The sequence below is a fragment of the Aristolochia californica genome, unplaced genomic scaffold (assembly GCF_029961685.1).
Source record: "Aristolochia californica isolate CCGP_79_NKW_82.1479 unplaced genomic scaffold, dmAriCali1.0.hap1 SCAF_16, whole genome shotgun sequence".
Classification (NCBI taxonomy): domain Eukaryota; kingdom Viridiplantae; phylum Streptophyta; class Magnoliopsida; order Piperales; family Aristolochiaceae; genus Aristolochia; species Aristolochia californica.
This window is the reverse complement of record NW_027181837.1, coordinates 22,890,302-22,910,686: the sequence shown is the minus strand read 5'-3', so window position 1 is coordinate 22,910,686 and position 20,385 is coordinate 22,890,302. Positions and strand designations below refer to the sequence as shown.

General features: G+C 34.7%; 1 protein-coding gene across 2 annotated transcripts; it reads right to left on the bottom strand.

The window, feature by feature from the left end:
- Nucleotides 1-408: 408 nt before the first annotated feature.
- Nucleotides 409-12,498, bottom strand: LOC137953063 (2-oxoglutarate-dependent dioxygenase 33). 2 transcript variants are annotated; one of them, XM_068800259.1, is made up of 12 exons: nucleotides 12,258-12,498; nucleotides 8,869-8,984; nucleotides 6,908-7,026; nucleotides 6,738-6,801; nucleotides 6,570-6,637; nucleotides 5,023-5,081; nucleotides 4,671-4,836; nucleotides 4,513-4,532; nucleotides 3,521-3,567; nucleotides 1,032-1,112; nucleotides 858-947; nucleotides 409-790 (listed from the first exon to the last, which is right to left on the bottom strand). In XM_068800259.1, the coding sequence occupies exons 1-12, from the start codon at nucleotides 12,289-12,291 to the stop codon at nucleotides 662-664; spliced, it is 993 nt and encodes a 330-aa protein (XP_068656360.1). In that variant the 5' UTR covers nucleotides 12,292-12,498; the 3' UTR covers nucleotides 409-661. The 2 variants fall into 2 exon arrangements, with proteins under 2 accessions (XP_068656360.1, XP_068656359.1); XM_068800258.1 differs by lacking the exon at nucleotides 12,258-12,498 and adding an exon at nucleotides 11,760-11,859.
- Nucleotides 12,499-20,385: the final 7,887 nt, after the last annotated feature.

Below are 20,385 nucleotides of genomic sequence, written 5' to 3'. Positions count from 1 at the left end.
ACAACAATAACAAATTGTGTTCTAGTGCACCCCCAGTTTTTTTATGAAGCCCTGTTTGGTTAAAGTGGAAAATGAAGGAAAAGAGCTAGAACTCAAGAGTAAAGTAGGAATATTGAATCAAAAAAGAGGTCAATGGAGGTTGGTGCAAATTGAAGTTTTGGCCAACCTTATAGAAACTAAAGTGAGAATAACCATTTGTTTGGGATATTCAATCCCCAACCCAACACTGACTGTTTTATTATTTAAGGATCAAATCCCTGAAACTATATCATCACACATGTTACCAAAAAATACATAGCGCATAAGAAACGATGTGACAGTGATTTATATATCACTAATCAATAGGGCCTTTTACTAAGGACACAATTCTTACATTCTTAGAATTTATTTTTCTCTCAATGTCAAGAGTACCTCAACCTACAGTTACACCATTCGTAATGACATAAATAGTCCCCCTGCCCCCACAATAATCAAATTAACAAAGACGTTTGACATGCTCCTCGTTCCCTCTTCTGTTATATTTAAAATAACTGGAGACTAACTTTCATTGGTCACAACAGAATGTTTGGAAGGGCTACTTCATATTTCACACAACTAAAACTTCAATCAACTCTGGCTCGTTTTTGGCGAGGGACTGAAAGCCAGCAATTACAATTGTCTTCTAAATAACAAAGTTAGTCGTGACTTTGCGTGCTAGATGATCACCGTAAACAATTGTTTCGAACTTGGCAATCCCACCAGTCTTTTGCTTGCAGAAATCCAATGGCTCCACGACAGCATCAAAATTTGGCTTCAGAAATAACACAAATCAGGATAGAACTCCCAGCTGGTAAATGGAACACCACTTTAAGACTTACCTCATAGAAGAAAGGTATAGAGACTCTATATTTTGAAGATTTATTGACCACACGATGCAAAGTTGGCTCGTATAAACCATTTGTCCAAATCTGCAATTCCCAGTACACTTATGTGAACCCAGACAACGGATAACGGGTTAGAATTAAACATTGGAGTGTAACGTAATTGAAAACCTTAAGCATGTCTCCGATGTTGCAGACAAATGTTCCAGGTATGGGCACTGCACATATCCACTCACCCGATCTATTTCTCACCTGCCACAAACAAAGAATGAACATAACTTTCCAGAAGCAAGATGATAAATTTGGGAAAGAAGCAAGATAAATCAGCAAAATTGTTTTTAAAACAAAAAAGAAATTACAAAAATCTCCAAGAATTTGTGTCCCCACATTTATGTGAGACACAGAGCATGGCAAGGAATTAAAACAAGCAGTAACATATTATTTTCCAACATTAGGACACACCAAGAGACTTAGCTATTATTACAAAAATAAAATAAAAAATGTAAAGCTGAAGATGTCAAAACAGTCATACCCTTATGAATTGAGTTTTTGATACCTATTGTTGACGTATCTATCTTCTTTTGAAAGGATTTTAGTCTTTTTTTTTTTAATCTGAAGATCCTCAAGATCCTCTTGGTGCCAAGTTTTCAAAATGACAAACATTTGGAACTGACCATATGTTTTGAATTAGTTTTGAACAGGTCTATAAAGCATCTCTAGCCTCGACAACACTCACATATGTATGAAAGAAAAAGCACTTGAAGTTCAGTAGAAAACCAAGCAAATTAGAAGTGCAGAAAAGGGCTTAAGCAATTAAGCATTAAGTCTCCAAATCGAATAAGAGTTATATGCCTTAAGAAAAAAATCAGCATTCAAAATGCTGGAAACAGAAGCTGCAAGTCCCGGCATTTGGATGCCAATCTAGTATTTGGATGCTGCTGCTGAGAATTACAACAAAAGTAGATTTCAAGACTCAATCCGGCTAAGATATGTTACCGAACTTTGTGACCTATCATTTTAATTAGCAGCTCAAACCAAGAATTCTAAATATTTATTAATGATTTTTAACCAAGAATTTGGCGGATTTTACTAGAAGACAAAAAGTCCATTTTAACCTTAAAATTTCGTTTTTAATGTGATTTTCATCTCATTTCAAGGGAGAAGGTTGGCCATAACTAAAGGGGACTCTCCAAAGCACACTAGGGAGTGGATTGAACTCCATGGTTGGTGGGTTTTTTACATAGTAGATTGAACTCCAAGGTGTCAAGACACCTAAGGAATGAATTAGCAACTTGAGTTTAGGTTATGAACCACTATAAAAACCTCTAGTGTTTTGTTTTAGTGGAATATTAGTGTGCTTGCTTATGATAAATCCTTAAAGACTTATATTGAGCAAAAATTTATAAATTATAAATTTTTATGCATAAACCTATTCATCCCCCCCCACCCCCCCCCCCCTCTAGGTTTATGCCTTAGGAACCCAACATCTTCATAAACATTTGAAAATGTAAAGCAGTGGGATAGGGGACCTATCAAATTTTATTACTTAAGTAATAAAAGATAACTTTTTCGAGATAAATCAATATTTTTTTTCAAAAAAAAGATAAATCAATAAATATAGGGGCCCTAAGTAACTTCTCTCAAACTCCTCTCTTTTCTTCATTTCTCTCTGGACCCTTTTTTCCTCTTGAGCTACTTTTACATTGTATTAGAGGATAAAATCCTTTTCTCTCGATCTATTCTCTCTATTTCTTCCTTTTCTCTATTCTATTTCCAACCTATTAGCAGCTTTTGGCAAAAATCAAGACCGAGAAGCAGAAAGTCTATCACAGTCACTATTTCTTTTCTACCATGCTTATGTGGTTTTGGCTAGTCTGTCCACGAGGGTTTAATTACTCCTTGAAGACCTATAGAAATCCGAGGAGCAAGATGTGCTGTAAAACAAGTGAAAGTTATACAGAGACCAATCCATTATATTATCGTTGATTTATAATTCTTCAATGTGTGGGTAATGGCGTTCTATCATTAGTCCCCTATGTCATACCAGTCAGAGATATTAAATGGACAAGTAGACTAATATAACTAATAAGAATAACATCATTTCATTTCACAGATAAAGAGTCACCAAACAATGATCCAACAGAACAGCCTATTTGTAGACATTAGCGTAAAGAAAATAACACAGGACAAATATGCCACTAGGACAAAATGACAGTGCTTCTCAATGTTTAGAGAAAATAAGAAGAAAGTTCAATATTAATACTTCATTTCTCAACAGGGCCAGTTTTACCAAAATAAAAAGAGAAAAAGACACCTGTCAGAGCAGAAATATCAAGATCTTGGTTTACCAGTGTTAAATAATTATTAGTTGGTGTTCCAAAGACAGCTCCCCCCCTTAGCACCACTGGTCAATCACTGATAGTATTGCTGACATTGTATCTTTTATTCATTATAATTGGAATTTCATTCCTAGATCAGCCAACTCTTTGGCTAATAAATTGGCAAAATTCGGAACTTCTCAGCAATCTCTCATTGTTTGGGAAGGCTTCCCTCCTTTGTAAATTGCTCTTTTGAGCTTTTGTCTTAATAAAAATCAGCATCATTTAAAAAAAATATAATCATCTAAGCAAATGCAACAGAAATTAAAAATTAAAAGGCACCTGCAATGCAGAAATATCAGGATCTTGGTTTACCAGTGTCAGAAGACCTATCAATCAAGATAATAATAAAAATGCACGCATGTCAGAAGAGTACCAGACTTGGTGTCTGTAAACAATAAGCAACATAATAAGAATTTATTTTTAAGCTTGAGAGCAGTTTCCAGCAGTTAAAAACAAAAAAAGTAGTTTGCTATGCTGCAACGACAAGACAAGGTCTGGTTACATAATTTTGAGCATTGTTTGCTGATTCATGCACTGGAAGAATCATATCTGATTGGGACACTAGAAGTAATGATACACGAACATGAAACCCTCAATTCAGTCAGTATGAGCAGTTTAGTCCAGTTTCCTTGTGTTACAAGATTTAAACTGAGATTCATGCTACAGACAAATTATCCGGAGCCTGCCAATCCTTCTTGCATCCTCCTCTGCCCAAGCTAGGACGTTTACTGGTCTCTGCTTACCTTGGCCACATCCCTAGATGTTTTGCCAAGAGAGAAACAACATGCATTTCAATCTGAAGTTTCGATCCATTGACAAAGAGTTGAGTTGACCATCGGGTTAAAAAATAGTATAGATATTATATCATTAATTAGGTCATATATCCTCATTTTTAGTTTTTTTAGACATTTTTATGTGTATTATAGGGTTCAAGCCACCCTATTTGAGTGGTCCAATTTGAATCATATTAAAGATAAGACTCAGATTTTCAGGGCCTTGATATTGGCACCAGGACCCAGTCAGCAAACTGTAATTTTATCATGTACCATGACTTACGATATTCCATTGGAAAAGAGCAAAAAGAAAATATGAAAATAAGAGTAATTTTATATCATCATCTACATCTAAGCCTTCCCAATTATGCTGGAGTCAGCTGCCTGAATCCAATTCTGTTCTGCTATCATATTTGTTAGCTCCATTGTTTGATTGCATTTGTTCAATTTAAAGGCAGTATATGCATCAGTAGTGCACTAAAAAGTTAAGCAACTTACCATAGTCTGTGTGAGCTCCACTGGATTTGTTTTGCCACAATTCAAAGAAGACAGAGAAATAATAAATAAACACAAATAAATAAAGACTGAATATGAAGTTACATCCTAAACTCAAACATATCCTAAGCCAGAAAAAGAAAGAGCTTTGTGTTACATACCATCCAATGTCATTGTCTTGCATTTCCATGCTCTTAGCATGAGTAAAACCTGGATAACCAATCAAACGGAGAACCCAGAATGAATCCCCAGCCCTTTTGCCTTCAAATGATTCTGCTGAACCACCCAATGCTAAAGCCATTCCCCTCATGATAGCTCTAGAAAGCTCTGTAGATCATCTATGTCAGTAAACAATTCCAAACTGACGTTTGTGCATAGTTTTGTCTTGTCAGAAAATTTAGGAAATAGCCAATGAAAAAAGCAAGGAAACCGGCCCACAAACATGTACCATGTGCGTATTCTATTACAATAATATAAAAATGCACCGAGAAAAAGGAAAGAGAATAAACATGCCTAAAAGAAGCCTGGTATACTCTTCCATCAATTCCTTGAAGTTTGGAGGGTGTGTAGGCCTGCAAAGATAAGTTTATAAGACTAACTAAAGCAACACCAGTAGTGATCTTTCATAATTCATTTGCAACAGAAACAACACATTCTTTATCATAGGCACCACTTTGATGAACAGGTTATTTATGTTTTTTCCCGTATTTAGAAGCTAAGTGTAATTATCGTTTTTTATGTAAGGGAGATTTGGAGAGAAATTCTAGAGTTAGGGAGGTAAAAGGGTCTTTTAATTGTAATTAAGGCGCTGAAGTTAGAGTTCGTCTCTTCTCAAGGGTCCAAGTTAGACAAGGAGTTTACTTTCCTACTTGAGTAAGAGGGTCAGTTTCCTAGTAAGAAGATTTTTTTAACATAATCATAGTTAGAAGATAAGTATCCTAGTTAGATTGTTTCCTAATCGAAGTATGTAATCAATCTATAAAAAAAAAAAAAAGAGCAACGAGTAGGAGGCATCAATCTCCTTTGGTCTTTTTTTTGTTTTTCTCTAACATGTCGCCTTCAACCTCTCAAACCCAACCCAGGATAATTCAATCATTAGCAGATGTATCAGCAGAGAGAATGGCACCTATCACATTCCATACCTTCTTCAACAAAAAACCACAACCGTGATTCAAAATTTTTAACACTGTCTCAAATTCAAGAGTAAAATGCTGACTTGTAATATGATAAAGACCATCACATCCACCAAATTTTCAAAAAGTATAGACAATCTAATGATAGACCCCAAATTAGTGTTACTTACTCTAGAAGGAGTAAACAACAGCTGAAGGATAATTAGAGGAATTAACAGTGATTAATGTGGACAGGGGCATTTTTGGAATTTTATAATTTTAAGTGGTTATGGGAGGGAATATAGAGGGACAGCAGAGGGAGAGAAGGGGATTCGTCATTTTTGTCATTCGAGCCTTGCTCAGGGAGAGTGCTGGTCTCTAGATGATGTAACCCAATAACCGTAATAAAATTCTTCAGGCCAAAGGGGAAGTGACGACGAACCTTCACTGCCGAAATCGAGAGAAATACCCAACCTCGAGCAGACGATGTCTTCCGATATCGCTGAAATACCTCTGATAACAGTAATCCAATGCGTGCGAATGCAATAGAAATAAAAACGGAAAATCCGAAGTCAAAATCACGATTGAACTCAAATAAAATCAGCAAGCATAACCACCGGTATTCGAGAGACCAGCACTCTCCCGAGCAAGGCTTGAACGACAAAAATGACGAATCCCCCTCTCTCCCTCAGCTGTCCCTCTATATTCCCTCCCGTAACCACTTAAAATTGTAAAATTCCAAAACAGCCCCTGTCCACATTAATCACTGTTAATTCCTTTAATTATCCTTCAACAGTTGTTTACCGATCTAGAGTAAGTAACACTAATTTGGGGTCTATCATCTAACCAGATCCTTGACCGAGATGGATGAGCCAATAGTCATAGAAACAGCTAACAAAGTACCTCTATTCAAAGAAAGGACAAAGTCAAGCTAGCATATATTTGTACCATAAATTCGATCCCTCTAAAGGTTTGCCAGGATCTCCATAAGCACCAGGTTCCATTTCTCTGTAGCACTAGAACCATAAAAGACTTCAAAAGTATTCTCATTTGAAAATAAGCCGCATGCATAATTAAGAAAATGGCTCATAATAGAAGGAGAGAGTAATCGCTTACATCTATAGCTTCATGCATATCAGGTTTCCCCTTGGTTATATTTTCTCCAATTCGCTGATATCCTCTACATCCAATTATTAGTTGACATAAGAAAGACATCTTCAGAAATTGCAGAAGCCCTTCGACGATTCAGAAAGTACTAATATTGAAAAATAATTCCAGAAACGAACCTATAACCTGTCTCTGCAGACAACTTGATCCTTACTTTTTCCTCAGATGGGAGGTGAAAAAATTTATGTGTCACATCTCTAACTTCATTAATGAGGGATTCTGGAATACCATGGCCCTTCTGGTTATAAGCAAAAGGATTAGCCAAAGGCCAATGTCAGAGTATAAACCAAATTTTAAGGGTTAATTTCCAATTAACCCTTTGATTGCAGGATCCTTTTATACTGATTCTATTTATCACCATTAAATTGCAACTATTGTACTATACATGAATCTGTAACACAAGAAGCTCTCTTTACAAACTCACTGCACCAGCAAAAGTCAAAGGACAGGCAGCCATTAAAACTTCTCCTGAGCACTATAGTAGCAAAATTCATAGTGAATTGCTACTTGCCTTCTCGCCAGTTTCATCATAGATTTGATAAGCATTTTGAGAGAAAATATAAGCAACTTGTAAGAGAGAGAGAGAGAGAGAGAGTTAGAGAGTTAACACCTGGAAGCTAAGACAAATCATCCACTAGGGTACCAACCATATCTTACTATAAAGAAAATAGAAGTATAAAGGCAGAAAGGAAAAGAAAACACTCAAAACATGAATAAGAAATAACTACTGAGAAAAATGACAAACCAAAAGCAAATAAAAGACACGTAGAAGTTTTTTTTTTTTGAAATAGAAAAAGACATGTAGAAGTTTAAAGAAAAAACTTTCTCAAAGGGACATTATAATGTTTATGGAACTTACATGATTTAATATTATCAGATGTTTAATGGAGGTTTTTCAAGTACATTCAACATGCATCTCACCATAGATGAGAGATCGTAAGTTACTTGATCACCTCCCAAAACATACTTTTAATGGTTCAATAAAAGATACTATATCCTTCTTGCAGGGCCTCCCAGGCATTTGTTATGTTTCATAAGATGTTAATAACTAATGCTTAAAAGAGAGCTTCACAAGCCCTTTAGAGAGTTCCAAGATGCATTTCTATTGGATTTCTGCTTTTCTTTCCTATGCATTTTGAAAAAAATTATATCTGACATCCTAAACATACCAATATGTTTCTGAAGGCAATGGTATTTCCACTTCATACACCCATTTGCCACCCCACAAAGTGTTTCCAGTTAGGCAGTGATCAAGGCATGCACAATTCAGAGGTATGTTGCGCATGCCTCAGGCAAGCTAAGACAGCTTACAGAGATTGCCCTCCTTGTGCACACTTTTTTTCCTCACTTGAAGAAAAAATTCTATTAAATCGCATATACTTGAAAAACAATAGCATCATAATCACTTCAAGAAAAATCCCTACAAAATAACACAAGATGGGGGCAGGGAGTAAAAGAGACCGAGCTCTTGGAAGTCATAAGCATCCACAATCTATGCTAAATCATTCCAAAAACTGAAACAAAATTCATTTTTTTCAGTTAAATTTTATTATTAGCAAGTTGCAAGATGACATATCTGAACAAGAGAGAGAGACAGACAGACAGACAGAAATATATCCAGTAGTTTTATCTAAAGACATACAAGAACTATATGCAGAAAAATTCCTTTAAAAATACAAAAATTGACTAGAAGAGGATGCAGGCCACAAAGGAAGGAATAAAAGCCAACTGGCTGATCAGCCAACTTGTGAAATAAGAGGCACTGTAGAATCAAAGACTACCTCATGTGCCTCAAGCCAACTGTAACATCCTACAAATTACGGGAAGAAACAAAATAAGGAAACATCAAGAGAAGACAATGTCTCTTGAAAGGAAACAGAGAGAAAAAAGCAATGCTTGATCACTCAAAACGCTAAGAAAATGAAATTACATGCTGCAACCAATAGTAATTCATAACTCGTTGCAGATTAAGGACAAAAGTATTGCATCATTGACTATCATAAATGATTGATAAGAATCGAGCACAACAAAAGCAAATCATACCCAAATATAGATATGAGACACATGAGTTAGGAACTACCACATAGAAAAACCCAGTCTCTCTACAAGCCCGATCTAACATTTTCACCACTTCAATCACACCCTTATCTTCAACCATTGTTGGATCATTGCACCTATCTAAGAGAGGCCGAACATCTGAAAAAAAAAATTAAAAAAAAAAAAAACAAATGGGTAAATTCTCAAACACATGTATTATAACTTCTTTCAAATGTTAACAGTTCGTTCATTAAAAGTAATTTGTCATATAGAGTTGAAGTTGATAAATAATAACACAATGTAGAAATAGCAAACAAGTGAACAGTTCTTTCTCTTCATGTTGCAATCGTTAAAGTGAAAACAGAAAGTTATCTTGGTTTTAATAAAATCATCACTTTCTCAAAAAAAAAAAAAAAAAAAAAAAAAACAGTAATTAACTGTTGGAGAAAATAAGAATTTAAAATTCTTGCTCCCTTTGAACAAGTTCTTCCTCTTGATGTACATTGACATACAAGGGAAGAAGAAATTTATGGTTAGTAACTAAATATTGAGTAATGGAATAACTGGTGGATTGGACAAACACCTCTAAAAAATAGCTTCTCAGTAATCTTTGGCCTCGCTGGTAACCAAGAGATTAGTATATCGGATAGTCTATCAGAAAATGAAGATTGGAATCTTAACCTTAGAAGGCATCTCACTGATGAAGAAGCTCTCCTAGCATCACAACTTCTCCTCACTCTTCCTCGAAGGCAAATGGACACATCTGATGATACTCTAATTTGGACTCCTTGTCCAAAAGGGTCTTTCTCCTCATCTTCGACTTATGCTTTCCTAAACAATCTCCCAGATCATCCAAAACACCCAGCGGCTCATGCTTGGGATCTGCTAGCCCCTCCAAGAACCAAATTCTTCATTTGGTCTGCCTGCAGAAACAAAATATTAACCTCGAATGCTCTAATTCATAGAGGCACCTCAATCTTAGACCATCACTGCCCATTCTACATAAATACCCCAGAAACAGCATCCCACGTCCTCCTTTCATGCCAATTTGCCTACCAAGTTTGGACAGCCCTTCTAAACAAAATTGGCCTCCAATTCTGTGCTTCAAGAAATCTGCCTAACATTATCCTCTCGCTGGTCAACTCACAAGTACCAAAGCTAGGGAGAATGGTTATATCTTGTTGCATAGGGCATATTATCTGGGCTCTCTGGAAAGAACGCAACAAAAGGAAATTCAAATTCAAGTCCTGCTCTATTGAGGTCCTATCTAACCAAATAGCAAGCCAAGTCTCTGTTTAGCTTTTAAATAAAAAAGAATTTAAAAAATTCAGTGCGGCAAACTTCAGGTAAAATTGGCTAACTATTGCCAAGATGTCTCATCCAGCTCGTCCCCCTACTATGGCCTCTTGAACTTCCACCCCCTCCACACCCCCCCCCCCCCCCCCCCCCCCCCCTGGGTGTATCAAGCTCAACTTTGATGGAAGTGCTCTAGGTTGCCTTGGTCCTGTAGGTTTCGGTGGTGTTCTTCATAATGAAAATAGTGAACTTCTCTTCTCATATGCTGGCCCCCTTGGCAGGTCAGACTCTACTACCGCAAAACTTGCTGGACTTCTGCACGGGCTCAAGGTCTTCTCTACCCATCTCTCTGGCACCCTCTATATTGAAGGTGACTCAGCAGTTATAATCAATTGGTGCACAAATCATGGTCATCTCCCCTGGCGGCATTAGGATATGTTCAAGGAAATCTGTAATTTACTTTCTGGTCTAAATTGTTTGTGGAAAAACATTCCACACTCTGCTAACCACTCAGCAGACTCCTAAGCTAAAGCGGGTGTGTCTCTCCAACACTTTGTTGTGGAGCCAGGCCCTTAGCTAGTTTGTAATTCTCTCTTTTATCAATTTACGTACTTTCATAAAAAAAAAAAACTAAATATTGAGTAAAGAGAAAATTTAAATTCCTCGCTCTCCTTTGTCAAGCTTTCAAGATATTCATAATTTTTCTCATAAAGCTACATTTTGACCCACCCCTCAGTGTATCCACAACTATATGCAACTATCTTGATTCAAGTATAGAAAAAAAATTGCAGTTCTAAAGCTAATTTAAACTAAGAGTTGTAAGGTCAACCTATATTGGTGGATATATGATGTTACCAGGTATCAATACTTGAAAAAATCTTACACCATTATTCATCTTAACTGCAAGTTGATTAAAATGCACGATACTACTAAAAGCAACAAAGTAGTCAGTTATCATATATATTGTCACTCAATTGATAACAGAAACCTACTTTTTCTTTTTCTTTTTCTTTTTTGAAGAATGACAGGACTCTAGTTTCAAAATTTTAAACTCTAGGAAGGGCATATATCTGCCATTTAACAGAATTGCCTTAAAAAAAATAACCCGGTCCATACAGTCCACCTACTCCAATTTTTTAAATGACCCATCCGTCTTCTTTTTCAATAATCATCTTGAGTTAGAATCCAGCTACAAGCAACTGAGAAGAGATTGCTTTGCAGGAAGTGGTCGAAATTTTAAAATTTGGCTTTCAACAAATCACAAGTATGAAAGTCGGAAATTGCATCTGAAAACCCTTAAGCTACTGACCTCACACTGTTAGGAAAAAGGTTTTTTTGGACAATTGTCATGAAGTTGGGTCAATACTCGTACCCAAAAACAAAAAAAAAAACAAAAAACAAAAAAAAAAGGAAGGAAAGAAGGAAGAAGAAGAAGAAAAATAAGAAGAAGTCAGCTCAACACAGGAAGTTGATGCTCCTTTCTGGTGTAGATTCAGGCGTAATGTACCGGTAAAATCATGATTAGTTCATTTTGGTTAAGGAAGCTAGAATTGGAGTGTAATTGAGTAAAATCAGAGATCGCTAAGTCAACCAAGCGGATCAAATGCGAAATTCTTTCAAAAGATCACGCCTATATACCATGTGGAGACGACATTTTGAGAAAGAAGGTCAAACGCATCATTTGCCTGTTTCCATCATCCTTTTAGACAAATACAAACGCGAAGTCTGTGTATTAGCCTAGGAAGTTCGATGTAACCATGAAAAATTGCTAATTCGAATATGCAACCCTCGCTTGGACCTGTTGAGGTATATCCAGTCGCTCTCAGGCATCTGATGTACCCTCGTGCTGGGGCCACCGAGACAGTGATATTAAATTCTACCTAAGTTTCTTATCCGATTCCCGGAAGCCATAACACAATTTCAGATTCGTATCTTAAGGAAAGAGAACTCATTTTCAATGAGAGATAATTCAATTTCAATGATAAATCAAAAGCGTGCCGTTCAATGCAAACTTCTGACCACAAAAGCACAGATCGACCGAATTCAAATTGAATAACTGAATAGTATCGGATACAGGAGTATCCCTGTCAGATTATGCGGAAGGGGAGCAGAGCAGTATGGAGTTCTGACACTTACCAATTATGGGAAGGGATTTGAAGTCCGTAGCCATGAGCCCACCTGCAAGTCTCCTGTCAGATTTCGCGAAAAACCATCCTCTTTAAGTAGACTTATCACATAGCCATAGGGAGGCGGAGTTACATGCTTTGCTCCCTTAAAACAAAGCTACAAAAGTCCTTGTTTTTAGGCATCGATCACCTTAAAAATACAAATTCCGCTTCTTAATTTACAGTGAACACCCCGGTGAGCTCTCCAATCCGAGCAGCCAATGTTGGCTAAAACAGTTTTTTTTTTTCTTTCTTTTTAGGCATAATAAAATGACAACAGATTGCCCTCTTAACAGAAAAAGATCAAAATTCTGTTTCTTACTTTTACGGTGAATTAACAGAATGTTGGCTAAAATAGATTTCTTTCTTTCAAGGCATATAATCAAATGATCTCAACATTCAATGATAGATTATATGAAATTTTCAAATGGGATATTTTTTGGTTTAATCTTCTCTTTTATTTATAACATAAGAATAATGATAACAGACACTAATGCATATGCTCCATTTACACCGTTTGAAATAAGTTCTATAAGAAAATATTTTCTTAGAAACCTATGTAAACATACGTTAAAATTTTCTAATACTCCCCTCAAGCTAGCATTTATAACTTTAGTTTGCTATATTGCATATAAATAAGAATAAGTAAAAAAATAAAAAATTTCCACTTGAGTCTTCCAACAGCTCACAACTCTTCATCTTGAGCTCGTTCTATCTCAACTTGTTACGTAATCGGCCCTTCACACAAGTATTTCATCTTCCATTCTCACCCTTTCGTGGATCTCTTAAAAAACTCGACTTGGTCTCCAACTCTAATGAATGAAAATGTTTCCCCACTGGTGAAACTTTTCATTGTAGACTCTTCAAAATACCTAGTTTTTATTTCTCCTACTATGTCTCTCCTTCAAGTTGGGAATCTATGAAACTAAGAGACCCAACTTGCCAATAACATATATGAGAAAAGAAACATCACTCATAGCTAGACAACAAATTTTATACTCCGACAAACAAGCGACATCTACCTACCACTAACACAAGAGCTCAACCCCTTGGTATTTTTTTACTTGCGACAACCCCTTGCAATGACCAAAATGGAAGCCAAGGACATACTCCTTGTAAGCAGCAAAAAACAAGTGTACACCATTGAAATGGATCCATACAAACTTCTATGTTAAATCAAAGTTATTATTATTAGACAATATTTATGGTATTTCAAGAGTAAAGCTTACATAAGAATATATGTACAGGACTAGCTGGTACTTGAAGTATGCAAAATTTCTAAGTTAAATATGCAAAAGTTTTGGATTTGATTATGTACCGAAATCAATAAAAAAAATTGTTTTTGACTCTCTATATGGTTTTGATTTTTTATTTTGTGACTAGGAGTAGAACTTACTAACCTCGCTCATACATGTGTTGATATATTTTTTTGAGGATTAGGGAACAGATTGTGTATTGCCAGCTATTAGTGACAATTAGGAAAGCCTCCTTTAGACAGAAATTGGTAGTTGTGGGAAATTTTTTAATTTTATTATTATAGTTATAATTATATTTTTCATAGGAGACTTTCTTCCTGTAAAAGAAGACAATTGGGTTTGTACCATAATTTTTTTGGTGGGTAGTATAAAAGTAGGCAAGGGAATCATATTTTTGTGTATGAGACGGATGCCGATGTAATAGTTGTCAACGATAGATTCAAAAGAGCAATAATCCAATGCTGCCATGTGTACAAAAAAATTCTTTTTACATGGTAATAGAGAAGGAGATTTTTATTTCATAAATCTGTTGAAATATTGTGGGGTATAACACAATAACTACTTTACATGGTTCAATCAATAATGCTTTAATCACACTTGGGCAATTGGCATGAGTTCCACTAGTTAACACGAGATGTTATAAAACCCCTTCCACTTACAAAATCCAAGCAAACGTGCTCTTTACAACCCAGTGAGGTTTAGAGAAACATATCATTGAGGCCAACTGGTGGTCTCAAGATCTTCAATGAATAATGTTTTGATGATAATAAACAACATGAAGACTAATTGTATTCTTTGCAAGAATATTTGGACAAATCACTTTAAGTTGAAAAACATTTGCATCTCTTGTTGTTCATACAAATCAAAATGGTCAAATATACCCTCTCTATAGAAACTGCTAAGAAAAGAGAATGTTCAAAAAAGATGTCGTTCAAGAAAAGTGCATCAACAAAAAATTTTGTTGAAGAGAAAACTGTTCAAATAAGCGCAATGTCATAGCAAAGCATACCAACAAAGAATCCTATTGAAAAGGAACTGGAAAGGGGAAAGTTCAAACAAAGGAGTTTAAACCATGGTTGCCTTTATTTCGTGAGACTTATTCAATGTCAATCATACATCTTGAATTATGGGCATGACGTTACAAGCCAGTCATTGTATTAGGGTTTAACTCCATTACTTTCTAAACGAAGGAATATTAGATGTAACGTGTTACAAATAAACTCATATATAACATTATGTTACACCCAAAAATGATATATGATCACTCTTTCCCTCATATCTGGCAAACAAGTCTGTATCTCATTATGAAATATTCATATATGCTCCTTAAGGATATTCTAAGCATCTCACTTATAGTAATTCCATTGTCTAGCACTTATTGAAGGAGAATGAGCCACTGAAATTCATATCTCACAAGGCATCCAATCTATCTATGAGCTATTTTTTCCATTTTCCAAACGATACCCTAAAAACATATTCTTTTTGGAAATTTTAGTAGAGAAGGTCTAGATCTAAAACATATTCTCATCGACATTTTCTTAAAAATCGAGATTTGAGTGTCTGAAGTTTCGGTTTCAAAATCACATGTAAGCAAGTCCATTAATCGGGTTTAGAAAAAAATCACACAGTTTCCTATGTTTATGTTTTTTTAAACCTAAATGTGTAATAGATTATAGTTATAAAAAATAGTTTTTATTTATTAGATTATTCATAACGTAAAAATCATATGTGCATAATGAGGTAATTTCTGAGAAAGATAGTGCATACATTCACATTCCAAATTAACCAAGCCTTTTGTCCTTGTACATAATTCAGAATTTATTTCAAATTTGTGGTTAGTGAGGATTAAGAGGGATAATAGGTATGGACATATCATGTAAAGTTGTCGTTTAACACAAAGAAATACAAATAGGTATAAGTGATGTTTTTGAACTATTTAACAGATAACATTGTTCGTTTTGGTGATTGAGCTATTTTATTTATTTTTATATATTATACTAGGAACACGACATCTATGATTGAGTTATTTGAAACACTTCTAGAAAAAAAATGAGAAGTAATTTGCCAAAGAAACTACCTCCAAATGATGCACAATATTAGGAATCATAATTCTTTATATCATTCTAATTTGCTATGCATGTGAAATATCAAATCAAACTTGCTTAGACCTCAAAATTTATGACACCTAAATGTTTAATAAAGCCAGAAGCTATAAGTGGCAATAAACAATTGCTTTTTTTAAAAAATTAGACATTTCATCTTTCTGCTCAAGTGTCTCATGGCTACACATTCCTTTTTTGGCATAACCATATTTTACTTAAAATACTCTAACCAAACCCAATCTTAGAAAAAAAACAATGTTTGTTTCATTTTCAACTTAACAAACAAAAAGACGAATATAAATTTTGCTCAAAACCTATAAATACCTCCACTTCCTTTTTCCTTTCACTCAACATACAAACGAACACAAAAGTAAGGAAAATAAAGTAATAGGAGAAGCCAAGGAGAGGGATGATGGAGACCAAGTATCTTCTTATATTGTTCATATCAATGTTAGTTTTAGCATATGATTGAACAGGAAGGAATCATAGCTTCTAAGAGTGTAGCCCCTTGTTGGCTCAGTTGCTATGATCCATGCCACAAGGACCACCCTGGAACTCTTGGTGCTACATATTGCAATATAAAATGTTTTGCTCAGAATCCTTGTACCCCACCAAATGCCGGTACTAGTTCATTTAAACGACATATTTCTTAACTTTGTTTATATATGTCATTTTCTTTTAATGTACTTGGACATTTTGTTTACACTTCTCACTTATATTTGTTTGTTTTTAAAGAAAGTACAAGTACAAGGTACATTTCGTTTACATGGTTCACTTGTGTTTCTTTGTTTTTTGTAGGAACCTTAAGAACCAAAGAGGGAATGGCAGGGAAGGTTTTGGCTCCATCTTCACTTCCTCAAGCATAGGCCCTGAATGAATGAAGGAAGATTTTTTATTTACTTAATGCCTTTGATGCATTGTATTGAATAAGTTGAGTGGGTTGATGAGAAGTATATGATCATGTGACCAAAATATTTAATAAGATTTTTGTTGTTCGATTCATTTATATGTTGTGATTTACTATGGGAACGCACACTTTTCTTCTAATATGGAATGGAAACAACAAAATAAATAAGAAAGTAATGGGACCAATATTAAAGTCCACCCTTGTTGGTTGTTTTAGTTATTCTTAGTTATCCTCTAGTTTCTACCATTACAAACTAATTCATGTACCAATCATTGTGAGAACCCGACACATATCCAAATTTTGCTTTTGGTCCATCTAAAATCTCCTTGCTAGTTGGAGCTATGAAGTATGTGAATCAAAAAGCCATGTTAAACTCCACAAAAAAATTTGTCCTACAAACATGATTTAACAATTTGAACTTTGTATTTTTCTATGGTCTATCTTTATATCTCAAAGTGAGTCACTAGGCAAGGGCTCTTAGGAGCTGAAATTGAGATGTTACTAAAGATGAAATATCAGGTTAGCCCGTTATATCTACCCAACATAATTAGCCCCATTAGGCAAGTTGGACTTTAAAATATCGATGAAGTTAGATCTGTCAATAGGTGTAAATAAAGATGCTATTGCAACCTATAAAAATATGGTAAATTATTGGGAAAAAAAACAGCATACATCCATCTAGTACACTCCCAATTATCCTTTGGGGATTCATGAGAATGACAAGGTAAAATGCACACCCAATAAGTAGTAACATAACAAGAAGAGGACCAAATTACTTTTACCCTTTGGGGACTCACATAAATTAATTCATAAAATCAAGTAATTCAATGGTACAAATCAAATAACCCTTCGAAAAATTTCAAAATCATACAAATAAATTAGTTGAATTGCATAACTTGTATTACCTTTTATGGATTTTGTAAATAATTAAATAATTTACTATCCATTTACATATTTAATAAATATAGGTTATAGAAACAAAACTACACATTAACAATGTAAAGAAATGATAAAACTAATGAAGACCAAATTCCTAGTTATGCAAGAGCTTCTAAAAGGGAAACTTGTGAGTAAAGAAAGTGATGTGAAAGTAGATCAAATCGATGGTACACCACATGGGAATGTTAGTACGAGGGGAATGTGCCTTGACTACCAAAAATATGTTGATTATGAAGAACCTACTACATGGGTAAAGAAACGAGAATAGTTAAAATTTAAGTATCATGGAACTTTAAAAAGATTAGAAAGTGGGTTTTTCTAATTTTTCATGGAAGGGGAGGCATTGTAGTGGTACTATAACCATACAAAAAATAATGGAGAACCTCCATGGGTGGACTTTACCATTGCATTTTGTGAAAGATTCAGACTATAGAAATATGAAAATCTTCATGGCACAATAACAAAATTCAAGCAAACAAATACAATTCATGTTTCCCAAGCCAAATTTGAAAGTTCGCTTAATTGGGTCTACACATGGCTCAAGCAATGAATGCAAGTTGTTTTATCAATGGCCTACGATGAGATATTGTGGCAAAAGCAAGTTTGCTGTTAAAAGACACCCACATGTGTAAGGTTGGTATGACTAGTAAATAAGGAGAACTTCTATAGAGATGACATAGAATTGTAATTATGCAAGTTGGTGTATGTCCTCTTATGTCTTTTTCCTTTTGAAGTATGTAGCCCCAAGGGCATTATAGTCATAGTAAACAACTTTCCACAACTATAAATATGACCTCAAGGCATGGGGTAGAGTATTCAAGCCTCTTCCTCTTTGCTCAAATTCGTCCTTACACCTCTCTCTCTTTTTCTTTTTTTTTCTCTCCATTGATTTCTTTTCTCCTCTATCTCAAGAGCTAGAGTTTCTCTCTTCTCTTCTTCCGTTAAGATATTTTGTGTTTATTTGTTGACCCTAGATTTCAACATGGTATCAGAACAAGCTTAGATATGATATCGAAAAGGAGAAAAAGATGGAGAAGAAAGGGAGGAAGAAGAAAAAAAAAAAAGAGGAGTTTCTCTTTTTTCCCTTTAGTCTTTTCTCCCAATTCCTGATTTTCATTGGATTTCACAACCTCTTAACATAATTTTCATATAGAAAATTATATACCATTTGAATATTTTTTAGTCTAGTTTCTAACTCCAAAAAATTGTTGAAATCAAATTTTTTTAGAAATAAAAATTGATATCTGATATAGTGAAGGTCAAGCAGCATAAAAATTTGTAGTAACAGTAGAAAACCGCAAGTTTTTGAATGGTTTGTATCCACATGACTGAGAATTATATCTCAAACCAAAGCTATGTGAGAATATTTTCTATCCCAATAAACCTTTTCTTAATTTGATCTTTCTATAGAAATAAAACCACATTGTAAGAGTCAAAGGTCATGCTAGTAGCTTGTTGCATGCGAAAATTTGAATTTAAGCGGGTTTTTTTGTTTCACTTTTTGAGTTGCTAGTATTGACTAATTCTTCTATTTATTTACAAAGTCTAGTCAAGATTTTACCAACTTAAGTACCTTTCGTTCCTTGAAATTTTCCTTTCTTTAATCTCACATTACATTAGTTTCCTTAAGAGAAGTCCTTCCCTATAAGGGTTTAGTTTCTTTTTAAACAAAGTTTGAAACTTTTTGAATTATAAAGTTTTGTTTCCTAATTCTAAATTCCAAATATAACTGTCCTAAATTTTCCTTATTCCAGAATTTATCTCTTGAATATTTTATTTTTAAATTGGTCAAGTTGTGTTAAAAGTTATTGCGTTATATGATAAGTCTATTTTTAGAAAGTTTCCATTGTTATGTTCCATCTCAAAATTTCATATTGAATTTTTTTTTTAAGTTTCCCCAATCAACCTGTTCATAGCGGAAATATTCTTTGAGGTCATTCTTGGTCAAACTTGTTTGTGACTTTTACAATTCTACAGTTATAGTCTCCTTCTAATTTTATTACTGTTCTGGTTATTTTCACTTCTTTAGATCCCCCATTACCCTTTTACTCGGTTGTCTTTCTCCTACTATGATTGTTGACTCTCTTTTACACTCTTAAGGTAACCCTTTGGTGTGTTGCTTTGATTGGTCTTATTTTTTTTATATATGGGAGTTTTTTAAGTCCATTGAGACTTTTTTATTGGTATCATTTGGGTTTGTATCATCGTCTTTTGAGTGATGGGCATTACCCTCTTTAGTGATTATTGTCCCTATTTGTTCAAAATCCTTTCAGGTTGGTTTTGACTATTGTTTTGTCACCCATATTTTTTTTACTTTTTGAGAGTTTGTGTCTGATTGAGTACTTATCCTTGAGACACATTGATGGAGGCGATAATGACTACATCAATATATATATGTATATATAGTTTCAAACTAGGATCATAGCCATTACCTCCCAACTTGAGGGGGAAAATAGAAAGAGAAGTATGAAGAATGAAGTAGGAGATAAAATCTACCATCAAGGATTATACAAGTTGTATCAAGTCAGATCACATTCATTACTCTATTGGTTTGATGTATGTCCCTTCTTATTTTCTTTATGTGTAATAATTCAAATTGAAAATTTGAGCGTGCAGTGGTTGCGCCTCCTTCTAGATTCCACTTTTGAGAAGAAGTATAATCTACAATGAAGAATTTCATGTACTGTGGTAAAAAATTATGTGACTGGAATATCCAAGTAAAGGGGAGAACAAGATGAAGATTATAAGCAAGATGTGAATAGGATGAACATTAGGTCGAATTTTATGGGGAACCTGACCCAAAAAACACCCGTTCGATTTGTAATTTCACCTCGAGAGTTGGGGATGAGGCAGGGGAAAAAACCCATCGAGTTTCGGGTTGGGGACAGGTTTTCC